The 24,315-nt window shown below is 34.9% G+C and overlaps 1 protein-coding gene across 1 annotated transcript in view; it reads right to left on the reverse strand.

Annotated features, from left to right (window-relative positions):
- LOC126867893 (terminal nucleotidyltransferase 5C) overlaps positions 1-23,761 on the reverse strand; it is a 161,865-nt gene extending 138,104 nt beyond the window's left edge. Inside the window, exon 1 of the mRNA XM_050622967.1 lies at positions 23,086-23,761. Within this exon, the coding sequence (XP_050478924.1) occupies positions 23,086-23,226 (141 nt within the window). The 5' untranslated portion in view covers positions 23,227-23,761. The remainder of the gene's footprint in view (positions 1-23,085) is intronic.
- Between the last annotated feature and the right edge of the window lie 554 nt (positions 23,762-24,315).

Raw genomic sequence — 24,315 nt, forward strand, 5'->3', positions numbered from 1 at the left:
TCCCTTCTCCTCGTTATTTTCTGCATGAAAAGTGAATAGGGAGAAAACGTGGGAGGAACTTAGTTAAAACACAAGCAGAAATTTAATAATACAATTAGAACGAAACTAAAACACGAAAGAACATTATTGTTCTTGCATTGGCGGAATAATTGCTTTTCCGTTGACGGTATTTTTTACGAGAAAATCGAAGTTATTCACTTACAACGATGAAAAACGCTTTTTCGACGTCGAACCAAGAGAGAGAAATTTTTCGTGCCTTTTATAAATCCGATTACTACGTGTTGATGTAATTTTAAGAACTTCGACATTTTACCTCGTGCTTTTTGATCCTCGTTTCGCGTTAAAAATTTAACTTCTAACAATCGAGTATTCTTCATTTCAGATTCAGAACGATATTTCCGAAATACTCGGCAATTTTTACGAATAATATTACCTACTCCTATTTCTCAGCTATCGAATACTTAGACGCTATTGTTTTTATAAATCCGAATATAAAACGATCGTAACGTTTAACGATAGAAAATATTTTCTATTTTCGATATTCGAGTAAACGATAAAAGTTCTTTCCTATCTTGCGGCGGATAATCCTTTCTTCGTGGGCACACTATAAACGAAAGAGCCTATGCTAATTAACCATATAAATTAGCAAATAGTATTAATCCTTATTTCGTTACGCGCCGTTTTATTTTTCACGCTGACTTGGAAGGATGCAAGAGTCATAATATGTAATACATGTTACGATATCAAAGGCTAGAAAGCCCTGTTTCAAAACTCGTCTCGAAAGGCACCTGCGTGCAGAGATCTAGCAACGAAAGGATCAAGAGAATCCGGAGGCATCGAAGGATCGGCAAAGATCTCGATCGCGGCCTCGCTTCTTTTTTCACCAGCTTTCTTTGTGCTCGCCCCGTGGCGTTGCCTATTTCAAAACCCGTCGCGCGAAAAAATCGTCTGCGATTACCCAACACGAATCGCGCGGCCTTTCACGAGCCGTAGCCGCGTATACACGCTGCCACGTGCGAGTCGATGATGAATCCAGCAGAGGCTGGAAATCCTCGAGCGGCAGAATCGTCCATCCCCTCTGACTTCCAAACGCGTTACACATTCGCGCGCCACTGCTTTGTCAAGCTTTTCCGGCGCCTTTTAACCCTTTACAGTCCCATTATTCTATGCGTTTTTTCAGCTTGAAAGTTGAAGCAACATAAATTAATCGACTAACATGAATTCAGCTCATGATCTTTTTGTATACGAGCATAGGTGCTTTACTCTTGCTCTTTTTCCTTCGTCGGGTGAGCATACAGTTAGCTTAAAATACTCGTTCGTAGAACGTGAATATATATGCAAATTCATTTTACGAACCTAAGAGGATATTTGTTTTACCTACCAAATATTATAACTACTGTACTACACATGAGCGAATGAACGAAATTGTATGAAATTTCATATAATTCTGCGTGCATTTGTACACCTGCGAATTCTTCACAATTATATAAAAATCTAAACTACTCACTTCGTTCTAAGTTTCTATTACGTATGATACAGATACTAACTGATAATTTTCATATAAAATCGTTAACTTTTTCGAGATGAATCAACGTAGGCTAAATAGATCTCGTCTTCGAAATTCCACTTATATTATTTCTATTAGGTTATCCGAAAGGTGTCTTTCTTTTACAGACACGTCTTTCACAACAACGCATCTTTATACAAAAATGAAATCTAATCTGTCGAACGTTGTAATCTTTATCTTGATAGAACAAAATGGATCATACGTAGTTCGATAAAATAATATAAAACAAAAATATTGTGCATCTATTATTTCTTTATAAAACGAAAGAAAGTTTTCGGACGACCTAATACTTTATTCTTATTCTCCGAGTTTTCTTGGATAAAGACAAACCCGGTTTAACACATTCATCATTGATCGAATTTCTATTATCTCTGCGAACGAATAATTTTTATACGCGATCTATTTTTATACCAACATTTCATTCGTATCCTAATATTCCTCAAAGTTTAATGATTCTTTATTTGCATCGGCCATCTGTATCATTCACGTCACACACATTCATCGCGGACCAGCACATACGTTTATCATAGACCAGCACATACGTATCGTGAGATTATATACCGACTCGGATGCAAAGTGTTCGAAATGAACGTGCTAATATCTCGAAGTATTCTCAAGCGTCATCAAACTGCACTATACTTACACGGGCAATGGGTACGTACCGCGATCACGCTCGATATCCCCTAATCTATTCCCGATGTCAGATTATGCCAGCCTCTGTCCACGCTCGAACGAACTCGCTTACATAACCACGGAGAGAAGTAACAAGAAGAGAGAACGCCGCTTTCCTGCGTCCACTTTTACGCGTGACACCGCTGCGCGTACTCGCGAACACACGAGGATGATTGGAGCTTCGATGAAAGGGACACGCGGAATTCTGCATGGTATTTCGCCGTCGAAAGCCTCCAGGCGTAACGAGCACCGTTGCACTCGGCCGTTTCCATTCCTGGCCGGACCGATTTATCGATCGAAAGGTCCCCGCGCGATATTTTCAAGCCAATCGACATGTTTTTTGTTCTTCTAGAAGAGAAGGAAATATGCGTCCTTTATATTCGCAACGTCTGACTCTGATTTTCGGTCATTCGCTTCTATCCTTAGAATTTTAGGTTTGAAGAGGTTTGAACAGATTTCTTAGAATATCTAGAGAGCGAAACTTTGCATAGGAAATGCTATTTTTCTTGAGTGAATTGCTCTGAATAAATTGTAAGATTCTAAAAATATTAAGCTGCATTGTGAATGGATTGTAGAGTTTTGGAGAATATTGCAGCATGTTTAAGTAGATTCCAGTGTGTTGGAAATATGCAGACGAATCATAGTAAATTAGAAAGTTCTGAACAAATTGAGTCGTAACATCGAAACATTTGGAAAATATTTGAGTAAATTGTAAGGTTTTGAGGATGTTCAGGTGCATTTGAGTAAATTGGAGACTTTCGAAAAGATTACTAGGTTTTCGAGTAAATCATAGGGTTTTGAAGATATCGTAATATATTTGAGCAGTGTGTTTTTGAATGTAAATAGCTTGATGTACATTATAATTAGTTTCAAAAAACGAACGAAACGGTGAATTTTTGAAGATATACAGTCAGGTGTAGATTTTTAATTAGTTTCATTGATATTACGCTGAATATATTAGAAAACTGGAAATCATGATCAGGTAATTGGCAAAAGCGACGTAATAGCAGAACATGGTCGACGATTTAAAACGAATGTTAGACGCTCGTGGTTTTCAAGTGGTGCAAATTTTTATTCGTTGCGCAACTGTCGTTCAAATTCGACAGGTCGACCTTCGTTTTACTGAAAATAATTAAACGGGTTTTAATTGAATAGCGATAAGCTACTGATAAGGCGATTATTATTGGACTCTCGTTGGATTTTACGTGTTTGCTTAATCGATTCTCGTCGAGTTTTTCGTTATTTCAATCCACTACAATACATCACAGGCGCAAAAAAATCAATTTTTCTATTTTAATCGCGCGTATCTATCTCCATTTGTATTTACTTGCGATAATTCGTTCTACGAAATGAATATTTCATCGCGTTGAAAACGATAAGAACAATGGACAATAGAATTGTTCTTTATATTCGAATTGTTCTATATATTTTCGAGGATTCATCACGATGACAATTTACGTCGAAAATTTTATTTGTTTGTTATTTTTGGTACAATCAATTTTCACACGATCGAAGAAATGACTATAGAAGTAGTGGTAATGATAACACGTGATTTATGGTAGACATTATGATACCATCGATTCTTCAACGTGGAACTTGAACTTCCTGAATCCTTTCTACCCTTTAAGATTTTTATCCACTTTCTTTGAAGTAAACTTTTTCTGAAGAACACGTCTAATTGATAATCGTTCGTCGACGAATTGGTCATAGCGCTTTTCGAAACACCGAAGACTCCATTGAACAATATATCGGAAAATTTCTCCTTCGAGGTTTGACTGATAGAAGGAAAAATTCTGATTTCACACCGTGACACGGGAAAGTACGAAACTCGTATACTGATAGAATAACGAAAGTTATTAGACAACAGCGAAATAAAAATAGCGATAGTGTTGTACTTTTGACACTTTTCTGTATATTCATTAATTACAATAATAATCACTATATTTTGAATAAATATTCAAATTTATATTCCTATGAATACACTCAAGGAAATGAAACACAAACAGAAATTTGGTCAGCTGGTAAATATTATAACAATTTTATTATTATTTATTATTATTAATATTATTTAATTATTTTATTATTATTAATATTATAACAATATTATACAACTTTTATCTATATCTTTGCATATGATATGCACCTTCTGCATTCTTCTCACCCTAAAATTTCCCATACATTTATAAAAATCCTCGCTTTAATGATTACCATGCTTTAAACATTCCATGTATTTCTGCATATAATGTATATTCTGTGTACATTCGTCATTTTTCACGTTTTTAATTTTTTATTCGTTAATAATCCACGATGCGTGAAATAATGCAGGCAACGTTTAATACTCTTGCTTTGCATTTCTAATTCGTTCGGTCTATTATTATTCAACTACAGAAAAATGTTAGCGATGCTATGATATGGCTAAGTCCGCGACTCTACGCTAATTACGAGTCTAAATTTTTAACGAGTCTATCAGACGTGGCGATTCAGGTTGACAATATAGAACGTGTGAATCGTTGGCAATACCTTGATCCACAAACAGCAACGTGCATATAATAATACGGTCGGAAAAACGAAGACCTGCCGGTATTTTTACGTAATATCAAACGAATGAAAGCGAAATTCAATGGCGAAGTGCATTCCGAGATAAGAACGAATCAAGAATGAATGGGAAGCCAAAGTGATCGACTCTATGATGTTAACTCTCTGATTCTTAAGGCTGATTCAGACACGTCCAGTAATTTAATTAAGTGGTGAGTAATTTAGTAACTTACTGTGTGTAAATATCGAAATTTAATCGAGTAGTTTAGTAAGACGTTGCAGTGGTTTAGTCGAGTGGCAGGTAATTTAGTGTTTGCAGTGTGTGAACATTAAAATTCAGTCGAGAAGTTTAGTATACCACTAGCCACTGTATTTCGAAACAGCTCGCAAATATTTCGTTTCCTATTACCGCGTTCGATTACCAATTCACTGACGTCACAACACCTTTATACTTGCACGACATTATGACATGAATTTCTGTTGAACGACAAACAGAGCAGCAAGCACGATCACTCGAAAATAATACGATCAGACAATGGTAAGACGTGTAAAAAGAAGAAAAATATAGAAAGAAGAAGGACACTTATTGAAACATCGAACAGATGTCTTCAAGAAAAAAATAGATACATAGTTTGCAAACAGAACGGAAAGTGAAATCGATTCGCACCTGTCTACCGATAATATCGACGATTTCTTATTATTCGAACACATGGTTGCATTGTAAAATTCCTTTGACGATAGTCGATCAACTTCCTTACAAATTAAAAATAATTGAATTAATTGCAAGGTAGTTAGCGTAGAATTCCATTTATTTGAAGCGAATTATAGCTAGTCAATTAAAGAAATTCGTATGACTATTCGTTGGAATAATCGAGAAGTGAAGGTAAAAGAATAGATAAGTTACTAATGTGGAAAGACAATTACAGAATAACAAAATTGAACAATTCAAGCACGATATTACAATTAAAAGAAATTGATTGCCCGGAATGAAAATATGTGTTGTATATAAAGACGATGTCACACTATGATTGTATGTTTAATAAAAATGAAAGTAGGCAGAGAAATAGCCAAAGATTAATTAGGCAGAAGCTAGATATGGAAATATGGAAGAAAATTTATTTCAATGTTCAAAACGCTTAGCAGAGAACTGTGATGGTTAGGAATGATTGAGAGGCAAAGATAGAAAAAGAAATAGAATATATAATTGAATAATTAGGATAAGTAGTTGAGCATTAAAATGATAGATCAAGGAGTGAATAAATGATTAAATATAAAACTTATAAACCAAGTCCATTGCTAGATCCTGAGATGGAAATTGAGAAAGATCTATCAACTTTTAATGAATTAATGAGTGTATCCATTTATCTGAATGCGAACTCCTGTTATTACGAATTAAAAAACATAACTACTCTGGAGAATTTCTATTATACAAACTATTTATTCCTCGGTAAATTATGACAAATGAAGTTTCGCTGTATCGTACGTATTACTCGAAATAAAAAATTGCTCGGTTTCCGCTTGAACCAGGTAGAACGACGATACTCTCTATATCGTCGACCTTGGTGAATCCGGTTCGACGTGGCTGGGCCTATGCTAATTTATTTCCCGATTGCTGATTCGCGAAGGTAGTTATCGCGGACACGACAATGCTTGAAAATGTTCCGGAGTGTTATCCAAAACAAAACCGCACGTGGCATACATTATCCCAAACGTTGGCGTTTACGATTAAGATTATAATGGAAATTGCACGAGAGTTACATGAAAGTTTCTATGTTTACGACATCTTGCGTGTTCAACATTTTTCCCTTTAACTTGTAACAGGTGTCTTTTGTTCCATACTTTGCTTGTTTGTATTTTGAGATACTGGCGGAAAAAGAAATTTGTACTTTTGTGTAAAGTATTTTGTTGGAGAATTTACAAAAGAAGAAATTTTTGGAAATGTTTCATTCGTGAGAGGAGATAGTTTAAAGCAGCGGTTCTCAAATAATGACGGAACGTAGAGATTAAAAAACGATCATTCTAGACATTAGTTGCTTTGGTTGAATAAAAACTAAACGCTGAAATAACGAAAGGAATTGCAAAGTCTAAAAAGATTGTAATAATAGATACTTCGGAAAGAAATAGCGAAAAAGAATATTAATTAGAATTTCTTTCTATTTTATGTCACACACACATCAACTTTACGACTTGAATATTTCTGAATAATCAAACTATTATCCTTTGTCGAGAAGAATTCATGAACAGTTGGAAAGATTAAAATTTACTAGACGGTTCATCCATTATTTTTTCTATTTTCCTCTTTTCTATTTTAGAAACTCGTTCACGAAGATGAACGTTCGACCTTTGACTAGTCTAACATTTTTAGGCCACATTGGCACATTTCCTTGAAGACGAGAAAACTTCTGAAGTGAAGTCTATTTGCATAAAATGTCCTAATCATCGTACTAGAAGTTATTTTTAAGAAGCAAACAACGTACGATGAGTTCACGAGAAGAATAATCACGCAAAGAAAATCTCAAGAAAATTTCTAAAATTTGAAAAACAAACTCGTGAATCCTACTGCATTACGCATGATGTAAAAGGACGGGGTCAGCTGTGTCTGAAACATTTATACATCATTGCGATATTACTTTCCTGGAATAAGATAAATAACACATTTCACTTATTACGTTATGGAAAGGCAACCCATATAAAGACACGAAGGGGGACCTGAAACTGTTTTAAAAAAATCGTGGTGATGTAATTAATATCTGGCTCTTTCACTCCGCCCTCGGTTTTATTATTAACTTCGTCCAACAAACACACTTCCGAGGTATCGAATGACTCGTACGTGAGCAATGTGTTTCACTAGGTAAGTAAACCAATTAATTCAATCGTTTCATGAAACGAATACATTCGTCATGCAGTGACACTTTTCTGAGTGTAACGTGTTATATTTTTAAAGCTTCATTAGCACCGTAGAAAAATCTAAACCTAGCTCCTGGACTTAAATATACCTTGTATCGTAAGCCAAGCGAAGAATGTTGCCGTATACCAAACGCTAATTATCAAATGTGAATTGAAATTCCAATCTAAAAAGCTGAACCTAGTTCCCAAACTTCGATCTACGTTCCAAGTCAGCGGTTCCAAAAAATTTCGCCATATGCGATCATTTTTCCTTTCCATATTCCTACACTCGTAATAACAGAATCGATTTCGACACTCTCGCCTGCCATTATGATTTTAATTATTCTGTACCGAGCAATAGGAATAGCCAGCGCATGAACCGACTCTGTAGAGGACAAAGTATATCGGAAGTTTGACCGTGAAATTTATTTGTTATCGTTTGTTGTCGTAACCGTCGAATTTATTTAAAATAATAAATTAACAGCCTATAATATGTAATAAATTACAGCCTATAATCGCTGAGTTAATACGAAGTATAAAATGAATACTCAATAAATGTTCGTCATGTAACTTGGTAGATCGCTCGTTGATACTCGTAGATACTCGAAGATACTGTTAGATACTGTACTCTTTCGGTTGCGTTGGTTTATTTATACTGGTTGGGGGCGGAGATGGGGGTCGGAAGATTCAAATTCGTCTTTGTTCGACGGTTATGCGTAGCGGCGACATTGTTTTACCAGGAGTCTATTTGTTCTTACATTACTTGTATTCTAACCTAAGTATGATGAAACAACATGATTTGAATTATCCTCTGATTCATGTGCCGCTACACCCCTAACCATTTCTACAAGTCGATGCAGTTTGACCTGTGTGCCAGTTGCAACGGTGCAGAGTCTCCCGTGGGATCAATGGGTCGTTGCCCCGTGTCTGCAGCATCAGAACTGGCCAACAGCGACAACCAGCATGGAAAGTGTTACTCGACTTTTCCACGCGATAAATAACAACACTTTTCTTTTCTCACAAATAACGAAATCGTTCCCCTTTTCTTCCGATAAGGCTGCACAAACGCGAAATATAAGGACTCTTTGTTTCTATGCGCCTTGAAACGCGTACATTTTCTGATTTGCGTCAAAATCAAAACGTGCTGGATGAGGCAATTCTGACTTGCACAGAGAACGTAGAAATTAAAACAATAACTAGCTTCCCTTGAGTCTCCCGAGGATGAGTTTCAACCTGTTTCGTATGGTTTTGTCCGGTTGCTTCTATTTTAAGAGATCCGTGCTTGAAGTTTCTGCGATTTCTATTTGGCATTTTAAGAATCTCTGATCTTTTTAAGTTAGCTCACGTGTACGCTATTATTTTCTAAATTAATAACAAGAGTAACAGACATCCAGCAAAAAACCGATTTGGGGAAGTAGCAAAATTATGAATTGCAAATCATCAAATTTTTCCATCATTCATTATCATCTGAAGAAGTAGACGTTAATAAAAAAAAAAAAATCTATGGCTCCTAAATTCGTACAAAAAGTGCTAAGCTTTATATAGACACAAAACAAGACAAAACTTCTTCCATAAAATGAATATAAAAAAAATAGTCATTCTCGAGACTACACTTCCAAGAATAGTAAGTTCGAAACTGACGTAAGCAAAGGATAAAATTCCTTCGCAGTCTTCAATTTGCGAAACACTGCGCTTGGTCTGCATGTGCTGAGTCTACTCATCCTTTTCCGCACTCGGACCGACCAAAAGATTTATCGCGACCTTCGAGATCTACTCGACTAATTCTACATGGTCCTGGACATTTTCGATGTAGATTGAAAAAACCTCCGGCTGCTTTATTTAACGAATGACAACGATTTACAGAATGACCCTATATGTTACTTGGATACGCCATTAATACGAAAGAAATCTGAACGAAGAAAAAATATTTTAGATCGGTGCATACGGAAAGTTCTATTTCCAAATAAAATTTCAATATTATATATTTAAGAAGAGCAATTTCTACGTAATTCTTTTCACTTATTTATTCCAGTTTTATAAAAATTATTAGTTTCAGAATTGAAACATTTCTTACAAATTTATTGTAATTTTTCTTCGTTTAAAATAATTTTTGGTTTAAAAAATTGTTCAAGTGGTATAGAGGATCTCCTCGACCTTTTCCAGATAACACTAAGTGGGACCATAGTCCACTAGTTACATTATCAAAAATATCAATCTGCATAAATATCCTACTTATAAAGCGACGTATTATTTCCAAGAATTCGTTTTTCATATTTCTGAACGTTTACGTAACTAAACAAATGCGAGGCTAGCTATTATCTTAAAAAATTCGTATTTTTCTAATTTTTGGACGTTTACGAAATTAAGGAAACGCTAGACCAGATAACGACGGAAAAATTGAATTTTAGGTAGCGCGTTTCCGGTACAATAAAAGTGCAGTGACCGATTAATGAGAGTTATCGTGCTACCTGCGCGATAATTTGAAGCTATGTTTCGTGCCACGTAGAGTACCAATTAATTATGTGACGCGAAATCATTAACGTACGAGGAGACGATGTTGAATTGTTCTTTTTCTTTTTGTTTACTATTATATCTTCGATCTACGTTTCGTACGCTTACGAGAAAGAATTATGTTGAAGACAACGTAACGATCCTCCGCTATTTGCACAATGATCCCACGTTTATTAACATTTAATCAGAATGTAGATTTTAATCAGCGGTGAAGTTTCTGTAAGCTATCCTACGTATTATTCTACGTAAAATAAAGTTTACACGTCGTGTCGAATGCTTATTTGAGAGTTTATGTATTTTCTGAATTAATAACTATAGCACGTTTGTTAGTTGCAATCCTTTAGGTTGCGAAAACATTTCAAAAAACATTTCAAAAACATTTTGAAATAATCTTATAATATATTTACCACTGAGACAAAAATATTATTAAAAACTAAATATATGTAGAATTCCAATGACAATTAACCCTACTGCGAGCCTTGAAATTTTCCATTTCGTTTCTCGGACATCTCGTAAACATTCTAACTTTTATCAATATTCTAACATAAGTTACGAGACTTTCAGTAGAAATTGCATGAATCAAATCACTTTAAACTGCACTTAAACCATTATAAACTTTACACAGAACTATTGTAAAGAGTTCCAATAACATTTCTAGGCTAATACGAAACTTTACTCTTCGAGAAGTTTAGATTAATTATAGAGAGCATAGCAAAACCAAACGAATTACCGTGCCTTATTCCTGGTTCAAGGAAGCATTCGATAAAAATGCAAGACAGTGTGCAAACATACGAAAATTGAAAAATTATAAAGTAACGAAGATATATCTTCGATGTATTGATCGAAGGATATCAACCTTAAAAAAAGTTTCAGCGTCGCGGAAACAGTGTTAATTTCACCTACTAACACGATTAACCAGCCACGAAAGAAACAGTTCGTCTTTGCGAATACCAATCCACACCACTTTCATCCACGTCCAGAAATATCCTGACCTTAACTAGCGCGCTATTCTACGGAGAGGTGACCGGTTTCGCGCGTTTGACCGCGAGTGCTTCTATTTTCGACAGCGGCACACACGAGGCTAGTGGCATCGCCTCGTTCTTCGACACTAATTCCACCGAAGAAACCGCCACGATTAACGAGTCGATTTCGGTCGGTTTTAACGAGCCACGAAAGTGAACGCGCCCTTGGATCTCCATAAAAGGATGTAATTAGAAAGCAGATCGTCTTTCCCATGATGTTACTCGGGATAAGTAAATCGTTCGCCGAGCGATCTCTGCTTGCCATTTGATCGAACAGATGCTTCAATCGCGACTTAATTAACCCTTCCTGATGTTCCGTTACTTGGAAGGTACAAGAGGTTTGCCATTGCATATTCGTGGTTTCTCGAGTTTCGATCAAGATTTTATTAGTATAGGTTCGTTTCGACGTTTTCTGAGCACTCCAATTCACTTCTCCAGAGTAGGTTTGCAAGAAAGGTCTGAAAACGCGATCGAAATTCGAAGAATCAGAAATTTACCCCCTAGTCATGGTGAAAATTAAAAATCCAACGGTTCGGGATTATCTGTTTGATGATTTATTTGATAATCGGATAGGTTTAGAGAACACGGAGTTTTTAATGGGAAGCTACTAAGAGATATGTTGACATTATATTTCGAATAAATGTATCTCAAAGTGGCTAATAAATTTCTTCCTTTTTTTGTCTTATTTCCAATTAGGACAAAGATCGAAGGTTTTTAATTAAAGGAATTTTGAAATTTTTGACGTGAATAATTCACATAATCAAAATTGATGCAAAAATAATACGTACAATTCTAGAGGAAATAGAATCGATCTTTTCATAATCATACTATATGTAAAAACAAATTTCTCTTTTTCATTTTTAATTATATCTAAGAATAGATGAAACAATTTCTTTTTCTCAAAGACAATAGGCACTCTAAATTTTTATCTTAGGAAACATATACGTTATTAAAGATACACGTTATACAATTAGTTTCATCATTCCATGAGTATAATTCTAATCTTCTATCTACAAGAATTTTTCCTGTTAACAGGAAACAAGGTATTTATTAGCAAAGTTGTTTGCTTCTCGAGGATGTTTCTGTTTACTCGAAAACACTCTCGAGGATTCCGCAGGATAAACGAGAAATTCTCACGCGAATCGTATCGTCAGCGTTCTTAAGGTCCTTAGGGCTCCTTCAACGAAGAATCGTATCCTTTCGTGGGCTGGCCTGTTCTACGGCCTCCGTAATAATTTACTGCCCCGTTTATTATAACCGGTCAGAGTGACTTTAATTACGTCTACGTTGTAAAACCGAAATTTAGTGGTCGTACACACGGAGCACGAGCCAAGCTACGAGCCTGCAGGTCTCAAGCTTAAAGGGTCGTTTACGAACACGCTGTGTCTAAAAATGAATACACTGACGACAGGATAAAATCAAGCTTGGATTTCAGCTTGAAATATTTCCAGTTACATATCCAAGATAAAAGCTATCGTGAATAGGTTAGATGTAATATATAACATCTAAACTAAAATGCTCGTTATAGTACGTGGTAAATAAAACGAATCTCAATTTAGGTCATACCTTCTATAAAAATATGCATATGTTCGTTTGTTAAGATTTTTCGCCAATTGTTGGAACCTTTATAATTCTTCGATAGATCATACTAATCATAAACGAATTCAAATTCCTTTGAAAGGTGGAATGAATTATACAGCAAACAGACAGAAACAGTAAAGAAGATAACGATCAAAGAAAGAAGCGTGAAATATTCCTGTAAACTCTAAACAAACCTGTTTCGGGAAAGAAATGTCAAATCTTTCAAAACTTCACGTATTTCAAACACTTCTTACCAATTTATTTCATATAGAAGCAATTACTAGATCTTCTCACGGACGAGGAGATATTTCTTGAAATGATCGACGCCAATTAACGACGATAATAGAAAATTGAAATTAACGGCCATGTGAATACGAGATGCAATTCAAAGCTTAGATACACCTGCCAAAGGAACAAGATAGCAATGAAACGCGAAAAGACGAGTGACAAGACGGAATGATCGTGGATACTGATGGGCAGCCACTGGCAGTCAGTGACGTTGAATTATGCAAAGGAATACGCAAAGGCTTGATAAGGCTGAACTCCATTTAAAGCACCATTGAATTCGTAATGGCATGTCGATCGTTTAGGTAGACCAAAGTGGTTCTACCTTTCGCTTAACCTTTTCTTCATTCTCGTTACTTTCACGTACGATCACCGACCCTCGGTTGCCGGTGACAAAACGTTTATTCTATTTAAAGATCAGTCCGGTTATCGATGTCGACGGGCAACCGTATCGAAGAATGCCTGCACGTGGGCGGTTTAAAAAAGTTTTTCAACGCAAGAACAAAGTGACTGAATCGAGGATTGACGTAACACCTCTGTTAAGATGACAGTTTATTAAAGGCAACGAAAAGACTAATAAAAAAAAGTGAATCGAGTGTATAGTTTGGAAAGAATAATCGACGATTTTCGATGATTCGATGAGCAGGAAGAATGAATTATTCTCTGCTCTTTGATCGATAGTAAGAAAGTAATAGTGGGTCATTGCATAATAATTTCCAGATCAATTGTATTAAAATAAAAATATTTAACCGAAGTAAAAGCCATTTGAATCGATGGATTATTTTCTTCTAAAATTCTATTAGATTACTACATAATGAATAATAGTTCCGAGATAAATGAATAAAATAAATAAATAATGAATAAAACAAAGATTTGTAATCGAAACATATAAAATGTGTACTTTGGTTAAGAATAATTTTGTCTTATTCAAAATATTGTATCTTTTCTTCCACCGTCTTAAATGCCCTAAATATTGCTCCAGTTTTATTCTTTCTACTGTAGTATAGTTTTCTCTATACATTTCTTTCGTTTACATCTTCGTCTTGTTTTCTGTAGTCTTAAATTTTATTTCGTTGTTGATTAAATTCAAGCTATATATAAAAATGATACGATTAATCAAACATCTGCAATCCTATTGCAGCGAAGATAAACAAACTTCTTCGTCACTTTCACTGTAACTTCAAATAACATTGACACTGTCTATATTCCATTCATTATTAAAACCAACATCATCATTCATTTTCCTTAAAAAAGGATTACGCAATAGTTAAACAAGACGAAGTCTATCAAAGAGTACAAAAATCTATATGATTCCTAAGTAATTAGACGGTTTCTCTTTTCCTTTCCAAGCCGTAAAACGTAATCTATCGTATCTCATCCTTCCTCGACAAATTATTACCTTTTTTTCACGCCAAGAAAATGAACGTTTCTTTCCTTGCTTCATGATACGAAGAATCGTTGCCATTAACCACGAGTTGCTCATTACCGTATGCGCGAGGCCAATTATATAGTAATCAGCCAAGAAATATCGAAGAAGCTTTCACTGGAAGACGTTGCTGACTTCCGGTTAACACAGTGACACTTTTTCTTTAGTGGGACGTTCCATTTGAATATGTAATATATGAGAGCGTCATCTTTGGCCAAGTTTGCGTTTTCGGTATGCAGAGATATATACGAACCATTGGCATACCAATTTTTCCACATTAGAAAACCCTATGTGTATTATTTTTTCTTAACCAAAATCACTATCTACCATTATTATTAACTCTTTGCACTCGTCTGTTAACCGTAGCATGATTTCTTTCCGTTCTGTACGAGTCTTTTAAATTAAATACATGAAAATGGTAATGATGACAAGGACTTAAACAATCAGCGGCTACGTGGACTTTCTCAATAAGATTTTCATAGGATATTTTATTTTAAACGAAACTTTATCCGATTTTTTAATTACAGTGATTAGAGAAAAACTACCCTTCCTGGTAATCATTTGAACAATTATTTCAAGATATTCTACTTCGAAATATTGTAAAACGTAAATATACAATAACATTTTTCGATATCGAATTCGAATTTTGTAAAGTTAGAAATCAGCTTTCGATCTGTCCCTAACAATGACCAAATTAATACAAAGCAGCCATAATGTCTCAAATCGACTGATAGATAACTGTACACGCCAACGAATTAAACGAGCGTAAACCAACGGAAAGGACGACAAGACGCGACGAAGAAGTTTCGGAGTTTAAATGGTTGTAGAAATGATTTATAATAAGTCATAAACGATTGCATATACTCGACGGCGACAGGACGTTAATTAATGTGCCGAAGACAAATTATCGGAAGCGTGATTAATTTAAATGACGTGTGACGCCACAGATACAACAGGATTGTTTCGTGATTGTTAGCATTTCAATATCTCAATGTTGTAGGAGCCAGAATATGTTTGTTTAATTAGAAAGCGCGATAAAAGGGTAAGAGGACTTTTTTTAAATTACTTAATAACATAGGAATATATTGAATAATGTCAATTTTCTTATTAGGTTAATTTATCATTCTGTGGATTATATAGTTGTTATTACACAAGACAATTATACAGTTTTATAGGTTCAATGAAGAAAATGAGCTTTAGCAGGTTTAGGAACGTGAAAGTTACAATAATCATATACCTATGATATTTATCGTATATCATTTTGTTTGCTATCGAATTTTTATCACGTCTTATGAAATGTATCTAAAGCAACGATATATTTTTATCAGATGATGTACATTTCTCGTTACATCAAAATATTAATTGCATTATTTTAATCTAAATGTTCTTAACAGATATTCATATATCTAGATTTCGCATATATCACTTTATCGTTATCGTACATTTATTATATTTTACCAGATGATGTATTCATAAAAATTTTCTTTCTTTTCAAAGGAACAAATTTCACATCATATTCCAGGGAACATTAATCTTTAAATGCAACTGCCATTTGGCAACATACCTGTATTCCCCAATATAGTAGACACATAACATTTACTGTATAGTGTCTAAATTAATGATGTATTCATAGCACAAAGACATAAAGTGTCTGTCTGTTCATAAACAAGTTATTTCGTCTTTTGTAATCTTTCCCAGCTATAATTCGAACGTCTGTGCCATTTGTAGTTATTACGACATTATATATAAAAAATTCCTCTTACCCTTTTATAGAAAAAAAAAGAATTTAACAACAATCTCTTTAGCGATAAATCTTTTCCTTCGATCAAAAAAGTGGTACGAATATTTCAAATTATTTTTCCATGTTCTTGCAACGTATAAACCAATAATTTCAAAATATCTTGCTATATTTTGAAAAATCATATACTTGAGAATTAATAAAACAAAAATATCTATACAGTCTGATTACACCACTTATCTCTTTTTTCCTTCCCACGAATTACATAAGATAGTAGCAAACAACACTATCTCCGTCAAGCAAAATACTCCATCTTCCAACCAACAGCCATTCTGTGTCTATTCACAGAATTCGAAAATGTTACTAAATAAGTTCTCAGACCATGACGAATCAGTATAGAACGACAGAAGGAACAAGATCCGAAGTGTACACCTTCGCCAAAAGAAAAAATGTCATTTCACAGCGAGTCTATTACGTAATCCTTCCAACAGCGTCATCGGGGCATCCGAGTTAATTAATTCAGCGATTCAGAGGAGTCAGAATGGCTGGAATATTCACGAACGGTATTATTAAAAACCGATAAATACAATGAATGCGAGAAATACGGTTGGTTAAGTAATCGTTTGTAATGCCAGCTGTTCTACACTGTATAAATGACACACGAAAGTATTTGAACATTTAGAATAGAGAACATTTATATAAAAAATTGCGTATGTGTTACATACGACATTTCGAAATTTCGTTAATACCATAACGAGACACAATTATCGCGATCATATTGGTAGAAGTATAAGATATTTATTGGAAACATATATGTATGTAGTAAAAAATTAGTAATCATCTTAAACATACGATAATAAGTATTAAAGATGGTCCCCCTTGAGTACTGTGAGTTTGTTAATCTAATATATCAATAAAAAGATCAATTAAAAAAAATCACGTAGAAGTTTTGGATAGAGTGCTTTTTCAAACAATGCAGGGCACGCGAATATTCGTGTAGTTAAGAATAGACGTCACGAAAGATTGAAGTACATGTACATATACGTACATTTATATTCTTCCAATGCACGTGCATATATTTATACGTGTATTTACATACATATTATGTACATAATTTACTTATACAGTGAAACAGTAACTATGTAACTCGCACGAACACACTGGCCGTTTGCTTCTTGATCCGCAGTGGCAATTTGTGAGGAATTGGTTCATACGAACGAATCCGCATTCGCTCTTTCTCACTTCTCTTAATCGCCGTAATAAAGAGACTCGTAAACGTATACTGAATAAAGTGATTCGAGATAAAGTGAGTCGAAATTTAAAAAAAGAAAAACATCCGCGTATAACCGAAACAGCGTTGTTCATAGAAGCATTAAAAAATATAAAAGTTACGAATAAAAGAATGAGGTTGAAAATACCTACTGAAAGATTGAAATATAATTAAATGTTACGGAGATTATCTCTTAACGTTTCTCTGTGGAATTTAATGATATTTTTTCGATTCCAAGTGGCATTTAATTTTTATCTAAGAAAATTGTTCGTGCCCTGAGAACTGAAGATTAATTACATTACCTACGTAATAAAATCGAGAAATATAAAAAAGCAGAGTTGATCAGTCCAATTTCTGAGACGCTCGTACGTTTCGCTGGCAATCGAGAGCGCGAGAGAGAGATTATTTTAATAGCGGTTTCGCGAGAAATTATAACCGCTGTCTACGTTCAAAGTTCCACGAGAGTGTGTAACTCAACGGGAAATTAATCGTATCGACGATAAATTTCAAGAAAAATACACACACTGGAAGAATATACATGTTATACGATTCGGTAGTTCGTGTCTGATGCGAACATTTTAATTTTTTAACGAGGTAAATGGATTTATGAACCTGACTGCATACCGCCTAGGCTTGAAATATGCCGCTTCAACGTCATCGCGCTCATTGCGTGTTTAACGCAAAGTGATTCAAGCGATTCATGAGATTATCGTTTTTAACTTCGAACAGCAATTCGGTTTCTAGAATCGTTCCAAGAATTTCTCTGTGTTGAATAACAAATTTCACGGCTAGGATAGAGGAAGAGTTTTAAAATACTTTTCAACTTTTATTTCCTGAACATGATGTAATATTGGAATTTTAATTTATTTTAATGAAAATAGCAGCACAAAATTTTCTGCTAATGATATTTATCTGAATATGTTATAATACTGAAACTTTAATTCGTTTCAATGAAAATAATAAGATAAAATGTTCCATGAGTAATATCTGTCTGAAACTGATATGATATTGAAACATTAATTTATTCTACCAAAAATAGTGTTACAAGATGTTCTATTAACCGTGTACATATTATTTATCTATCCATGGAAAAATCTTGTTATAAAGTTTAAATATATTAGTTTATAATTTATAAATCTTAATTTAAACGTATTCGAGGTCTGTTTGAAATTTAAGCAATTACAAATATTGTAAAAGGGCTAAGTAAATAAAAGTTCTTAAACCGTGGAATATAATTGTGGAGTAATTAATATGTACTGACAAAATTTCATGAACATAAATCAACAATGTCCGATAATAGAAAACATCGAACACTATGATTATCATTTAAAAAAAAAACACTTTAACCTTCGCCAGAAGATAGACTACATCGAATTTAACCTTTCTCTGAATTTCATATAAACAAATCGGGCTAACTGAAAGGTATACTTCTAGGTACAAATATACGAAGCGACACGATGTCCTAATGTAAATATGTTTTTATCAATTCTAGAAATACTTCTTATATATATATAGGGTGTCTTATCTTGAATATATGAAATATTTAGAAAAACACAAATAACATATTTCCACGCAAATATTCATTATTATGATAGTACTAAATAAAAACGTAGTCGTTAAACATAATACTATATTTCTCCTTATCGTTAATTATTTATCTCGGGACACCCTGTATAGCGTGGTCTAAAGTCCAAACGCATTAACTCCAATAAACAGCGCCAGGCTCGTTCTGTTTCTGAATACATATTTCAAACAATTAAGACGATCGCGACGGTAATGATCAATGATCATTGCCGCTATCGTCGCAAAAAATTACTCTCCGATAGAAAATAACTTCAAGAATAGATAGTCACTCGCCACTGAACGAGATTTTTCAGGGAAAAGGTTATCGTTTATTATTTGATAAACACTATGACACCATAAGTTCCTCTCTAAGTTGTTTGATATACCTATTCGAATGATATTTTACCCTTTGTGAAACTGGATTTTTTCTTTTTTTTAGAACGTGAAAGAAATTTTCTTTCTATTGATTTTCAATAGTAAAAACACAATCTTACAGAGATTTTTTTAAAGAAGATACAATTCACCAAAATGGAAAAGTACTTTTATAAAAAATACACATATTAGTTGTTTAGTGTAAAGATTGAAGACTAACAGCAGGCTAATGCTGATACTTAAAAAATCACATAATTTATTATGTAAAATAGACATAAATGGGCATAAGATATTCACTGTGACGACTGATTCCGTTATATTATCTGCGATTAATTTAGAAAAAATGTGTTCTTCAATTTCTGCACGATTAATATACCTCATTAAAATAAATTGATAGTATAAATTTATATTCGAAAAAATATTTAAAAATTACTCGATGTCTCATATCGTAGATCAATGAATTTATTAAAAAATAAATTATGTTCTAGCTAAAAGAAAGTATACATCATTTAAGAAAACAAAGATCGTCTTGTAAATCTCAGAAACACTCGTGTTATACGCAATAAACGAAATTTGTGTCCATCGTAAAAACTCTTCCTGGAAAGAGGATAAATTCTATTAGGAATATTTTTTCGAACAAAGACTGATTTGAAAAATAATTGCGCGGATAAATCAAAATAAGCTTTATATTTTTGCTCGCTGTATATGTATATGTATGTATGTATATATATATATATATCATTCGACACTTGCAAAACAATATGACCCTTCGTGACACGTTGTTATGATATGGTTCATAATAATACAACCAACTATGTTGGTCTTTGCGCACGGTCTAACTTGAAGAACGAACAGTCACGGTCCACTCTATGTAAATAATTATAGCCTCAATATTACGTCAATTGTCAATCTTATTAAAAAATCAGATTACACTCGAATATTGATGAAATAATTTGGAGATCAATTATTCGTATAAAAAAACAACCGTGACGATATTAACCGATAATATTTCAAGATATTTTTATTGCATCGCGTGATACTACATATCTATATCGATTTGTAACTACATATATAGAAATTAACTTTGTTATATTATTATTATGTTGCTATATAGTTTTCGTTGGACTAAACAGAATGGCTTTTAATTTAACGGTTTAAAAGAAATCCTACATTAATACATTCATTAATAACGACGCATATATTACGTCGATTCAATTGTTTAAATACTGCGTCGTTTCTTGTATGTGTGTCAATTAACATAGTTTAAGGCATTTTAATTTCTGCGTGATTCAACAAAATGGCTTATAAGGGGACAATGACTAATGGAATAAAGAAATTTTCGATAAAAATAATAATGCAATCCCAAGGTTCTCTCGTACAATCGAATTATTGTAAATTTCCTCAGTCATAAACCATTCGATCATAAAATTGTGAAATTGTGAGGTCGAATTCTATAACTTGCAACTTCTAACTTATCAATTCACTGATATCATTAATTAACAAATTATTGTGCAAGAACGCCGAGAAATGAATAATTCTATTTTAGTAACAGAGTGTGTCTTAAATAGAAGCGAAAAATATTGGCAATCCTTGCATTATTCCTCAAATCTAAGAAAGAAGAAGGAAAAGAACATTTAAAAAAGCAGAAATAAGTAATATAGTTGCAATATTATTTTCCTTCGTTTGGCGTTATCCGTCAATTATCAGGAAAAATAATTTGTAACGTCACAAACAACAGATACTAAGCTTGTAGACCCAACACGAAAACATGCACGAAAACACGTAACTTTCTTGATAACAGTTTCTTTCTCGTTTCTTTTATCGTTTCGTTATAACTCGTTGGATGTCACAGACATATCGCAAACCATTAAAATTCGTGGCCGAGAACATAATTATGCATATCGGCGTTCTATCATGGCAGCGAATTGAGCCTTCGTGTATCTCGGTACATCGATGGAGCACAATGTCGCGTCCTACACACGATCCGCGCCTTGTCTCAGAGTTTCAGGCGTGTCGACCAATCGATACTCGTGCCATTGCTCCGGAAATGATCCTTCGGATTCGAGACTGCCGCCTGAACTGACGTCATTTCGAGTGAAATAGGATCGGGAGAATGGTTGCCGTATAGGTGTATAATATAATGGCAACATGGACGCATTAAAAAGCTTCAAGGAGGAAGCACGCTTCATAGTCGGTTAATATCGCCATTGTTTTACCAACTTAAAACAGCGAAACGTTTTAACGCGGCGTAAGAATCGACTGTATCAAACGCAAAGTACTTTTCCTCTTTATGCCGTGTCAATAAACTATTGATGTACAATAGTACAGTACATACAGATTTTACTTTTTTAATAAAGAAACGTGCTGTCTGGATTTTTGAAAAATAAGAAAATGTTTTAGCTTGATTCGTCGTTTCTAGAACTATCTGTTTATTGTACATTTAGTTACAATTTTTAGTATCCTATATCTATGCGAATTCATTTCTTATACATATGCATATATGTATTTATGTTTCAAGGAGTATTGTTTTAACTACTAAGTATCGTAACTACTATACCGTGGATACTTTATATACTTTTATATATTTATGCATATGATATAATATGATGTATATTATATATATGTATAATATATGATATATATTATATGCATTCTATATATGTTTGTATCTGCAAGTTTTCCGTGAATGCATAAAAGTCAACTATATTATGTTTGTCAGCCTGATTTTCGTAGAAACGAATTTATTACGTCGCCGGCGAATATCGAACGTAAGCGTGAAACGACAATTATTCGTAGTTCCATGGAAACACGCAACGACCCGTGCGATAAGTGTCCAGGAAAAAAAATACATATACTACGTGTCTTAGAAACACCTTTCGTTACAAACCGGCAAATTAATACATTCCAGAGTACTGATTGGCTAACACCTTAGATCACGTGTGGACACCCGTTATGCTAATTTAATAAGTGTCGTTCCGTATAAATTCGCTGCTTGCTGCGAACACTTCTCGGTCTTACCGATTCAGTTTTACCGATCGTCAAATGATTAATCAAATGTTCCATTCGAAGCGAATGTATATCATACATTTTCAAAATCAACACTTCCATGGTTTTTTCTATAAGCGCAGACAGTCAGCTTTGCAATTATTGTACTTCAGTTTCTTTTTTTATTTGTATACTCAACGTTGTAATTTCTTTCTTATTTTCTTTATAACATAGAGATAATGCCCGCAGATTACTAAATAAATAAATCAAGCAATAAAAGACGACTAATCGACATAGGCATGTCTGAAATAAAATTTCGAGTCACAAATAAAATTTTTCATTATACAGTATATCATTAAGAAATAAAATTTTCCTATAATGTCACGATAATTCTAAATTAATGTGACAGACCGCGTTAACAAATCGGCCGCGGCTGTATATCGCCCGGTTCGCCATGATTCGATGGGATCGATCGATACGGCGCTGCCTTGGAACACTAGACTCCCGAGTCCTTCCGCTTTAAGTCCTTTTCCCTTGGGTTAATGACACCCATCGCATCGGTTCGAAATCACGCGTGCGAATAGCACATCGTAAGGGTAACGTAGTCGGAACGATACGCGAACCAGCATGATTTGCAAGCGAACTGGCAAGTTTCGGGTTACGTAAGCTTACCTGCATCAAAGGGAGAACCTGACCAGGATTGACGGATCGGTTGTTGGTTTCTTTTCTGGGCTCTTCCATCGTCACGTTCCCAGTCCAAATTTCTTCCGCCTCGGGCAATCGTTTCTCGATATTACCATTCACCTTCTCCATAATGGAAATGAACAATCTCGCAAAACGAAAGCTGATACTGCACCACTGGCTTCTCACTCGTGTCGTTGTAAGAAAGCTAAGGCTACTATGTGCGACGTCTCGGTTAATAGGCGATGGATCGATCGATTCACTCTCTCGAAACGAAACGTCTTCTCCAGAATGTTCTTACACGCCTCGCGACAAAAACAGGACTCTCACACTTTTAAACGTAACTCTTGGTAAGAACTTGGACTAACGTGTGTCACGTGGTCGGACAGAGACGAGAGACAATCGGTCTTAAACGAGAGGCTAGAAAATTGTTCGTAACTCGCGCACACAAGTTAATGAACGGGGGAAAAATCGGGAAAGCAAACGATTGAACGCGGAACGCGTAGTTACACGAGCCGTGTGTGTTACTCGGAATTAACGATTAAGGAAGTCGACGACAATTACGAAAAGAACGAGACAACCGGCGGGATTCGACACTGCGAGAATCTCGTGCTGTTCCGTCCCGGCGTGATGTCGCCCCACCCGACTCAAGTCGAACGCCGCGTAACTATCCCCACCACCGGCGGAAAGCAGGCTGCACGTCTGCCCGAAATCGCTCGAAAGCTACCGGCGTCGTCGTTTCGACGGAACCAGCGCCACCGGCGACGCAGAAAATGCGAACGTTGCCATGCGATGCGACGCGACGCTTTTCTCGCAAACTAATTTTCGCTCGCTGATCTCTACACACCACCGGGAACCAACCGATTAACCCTATCTATACACTTCATCGCCGAGTAGTGCCTGCGTTCGACGAACCCGTCTTTGAACGGCCGGTGAACGCGCAAACGGCTGTCCAGAGCAACCAGAGCGCTGCAGTTTCGTCCGCTTTGCACGCTGGGGCTTGACGGTAAATCTTAGAAACGTATCGTTCGCGTTCCTAGAAATGTTTAAGGTATTCGAAGCTTTTAGAGACATTTTAAGGTACTATTAATAATTGACTCTAACAAATTTTTATAAGACTGTTATTGCTTCTATTGTATTCTGATTTTAACATGTTTAACACGTTATTCAGAGTATCAGAGTATCGTTTACCTTGGTAATGTATGTTGTAATGTGAATTAT

Source organism: Bombus huntii, chromosome 7 (assembly GCF_024542735.1).
Source record: "Bombus huntii isolate Logan2020A chromosome 7, iyBomHunt1.1, whole genome shotgun sequence".
Taxonomy (NCBI): domain Eukaryota; kingdom Metazoa; phylum Arthropoda; class Insecta; order Hymenoptera; family Apidae; genus Bombus; species Bombus huntii.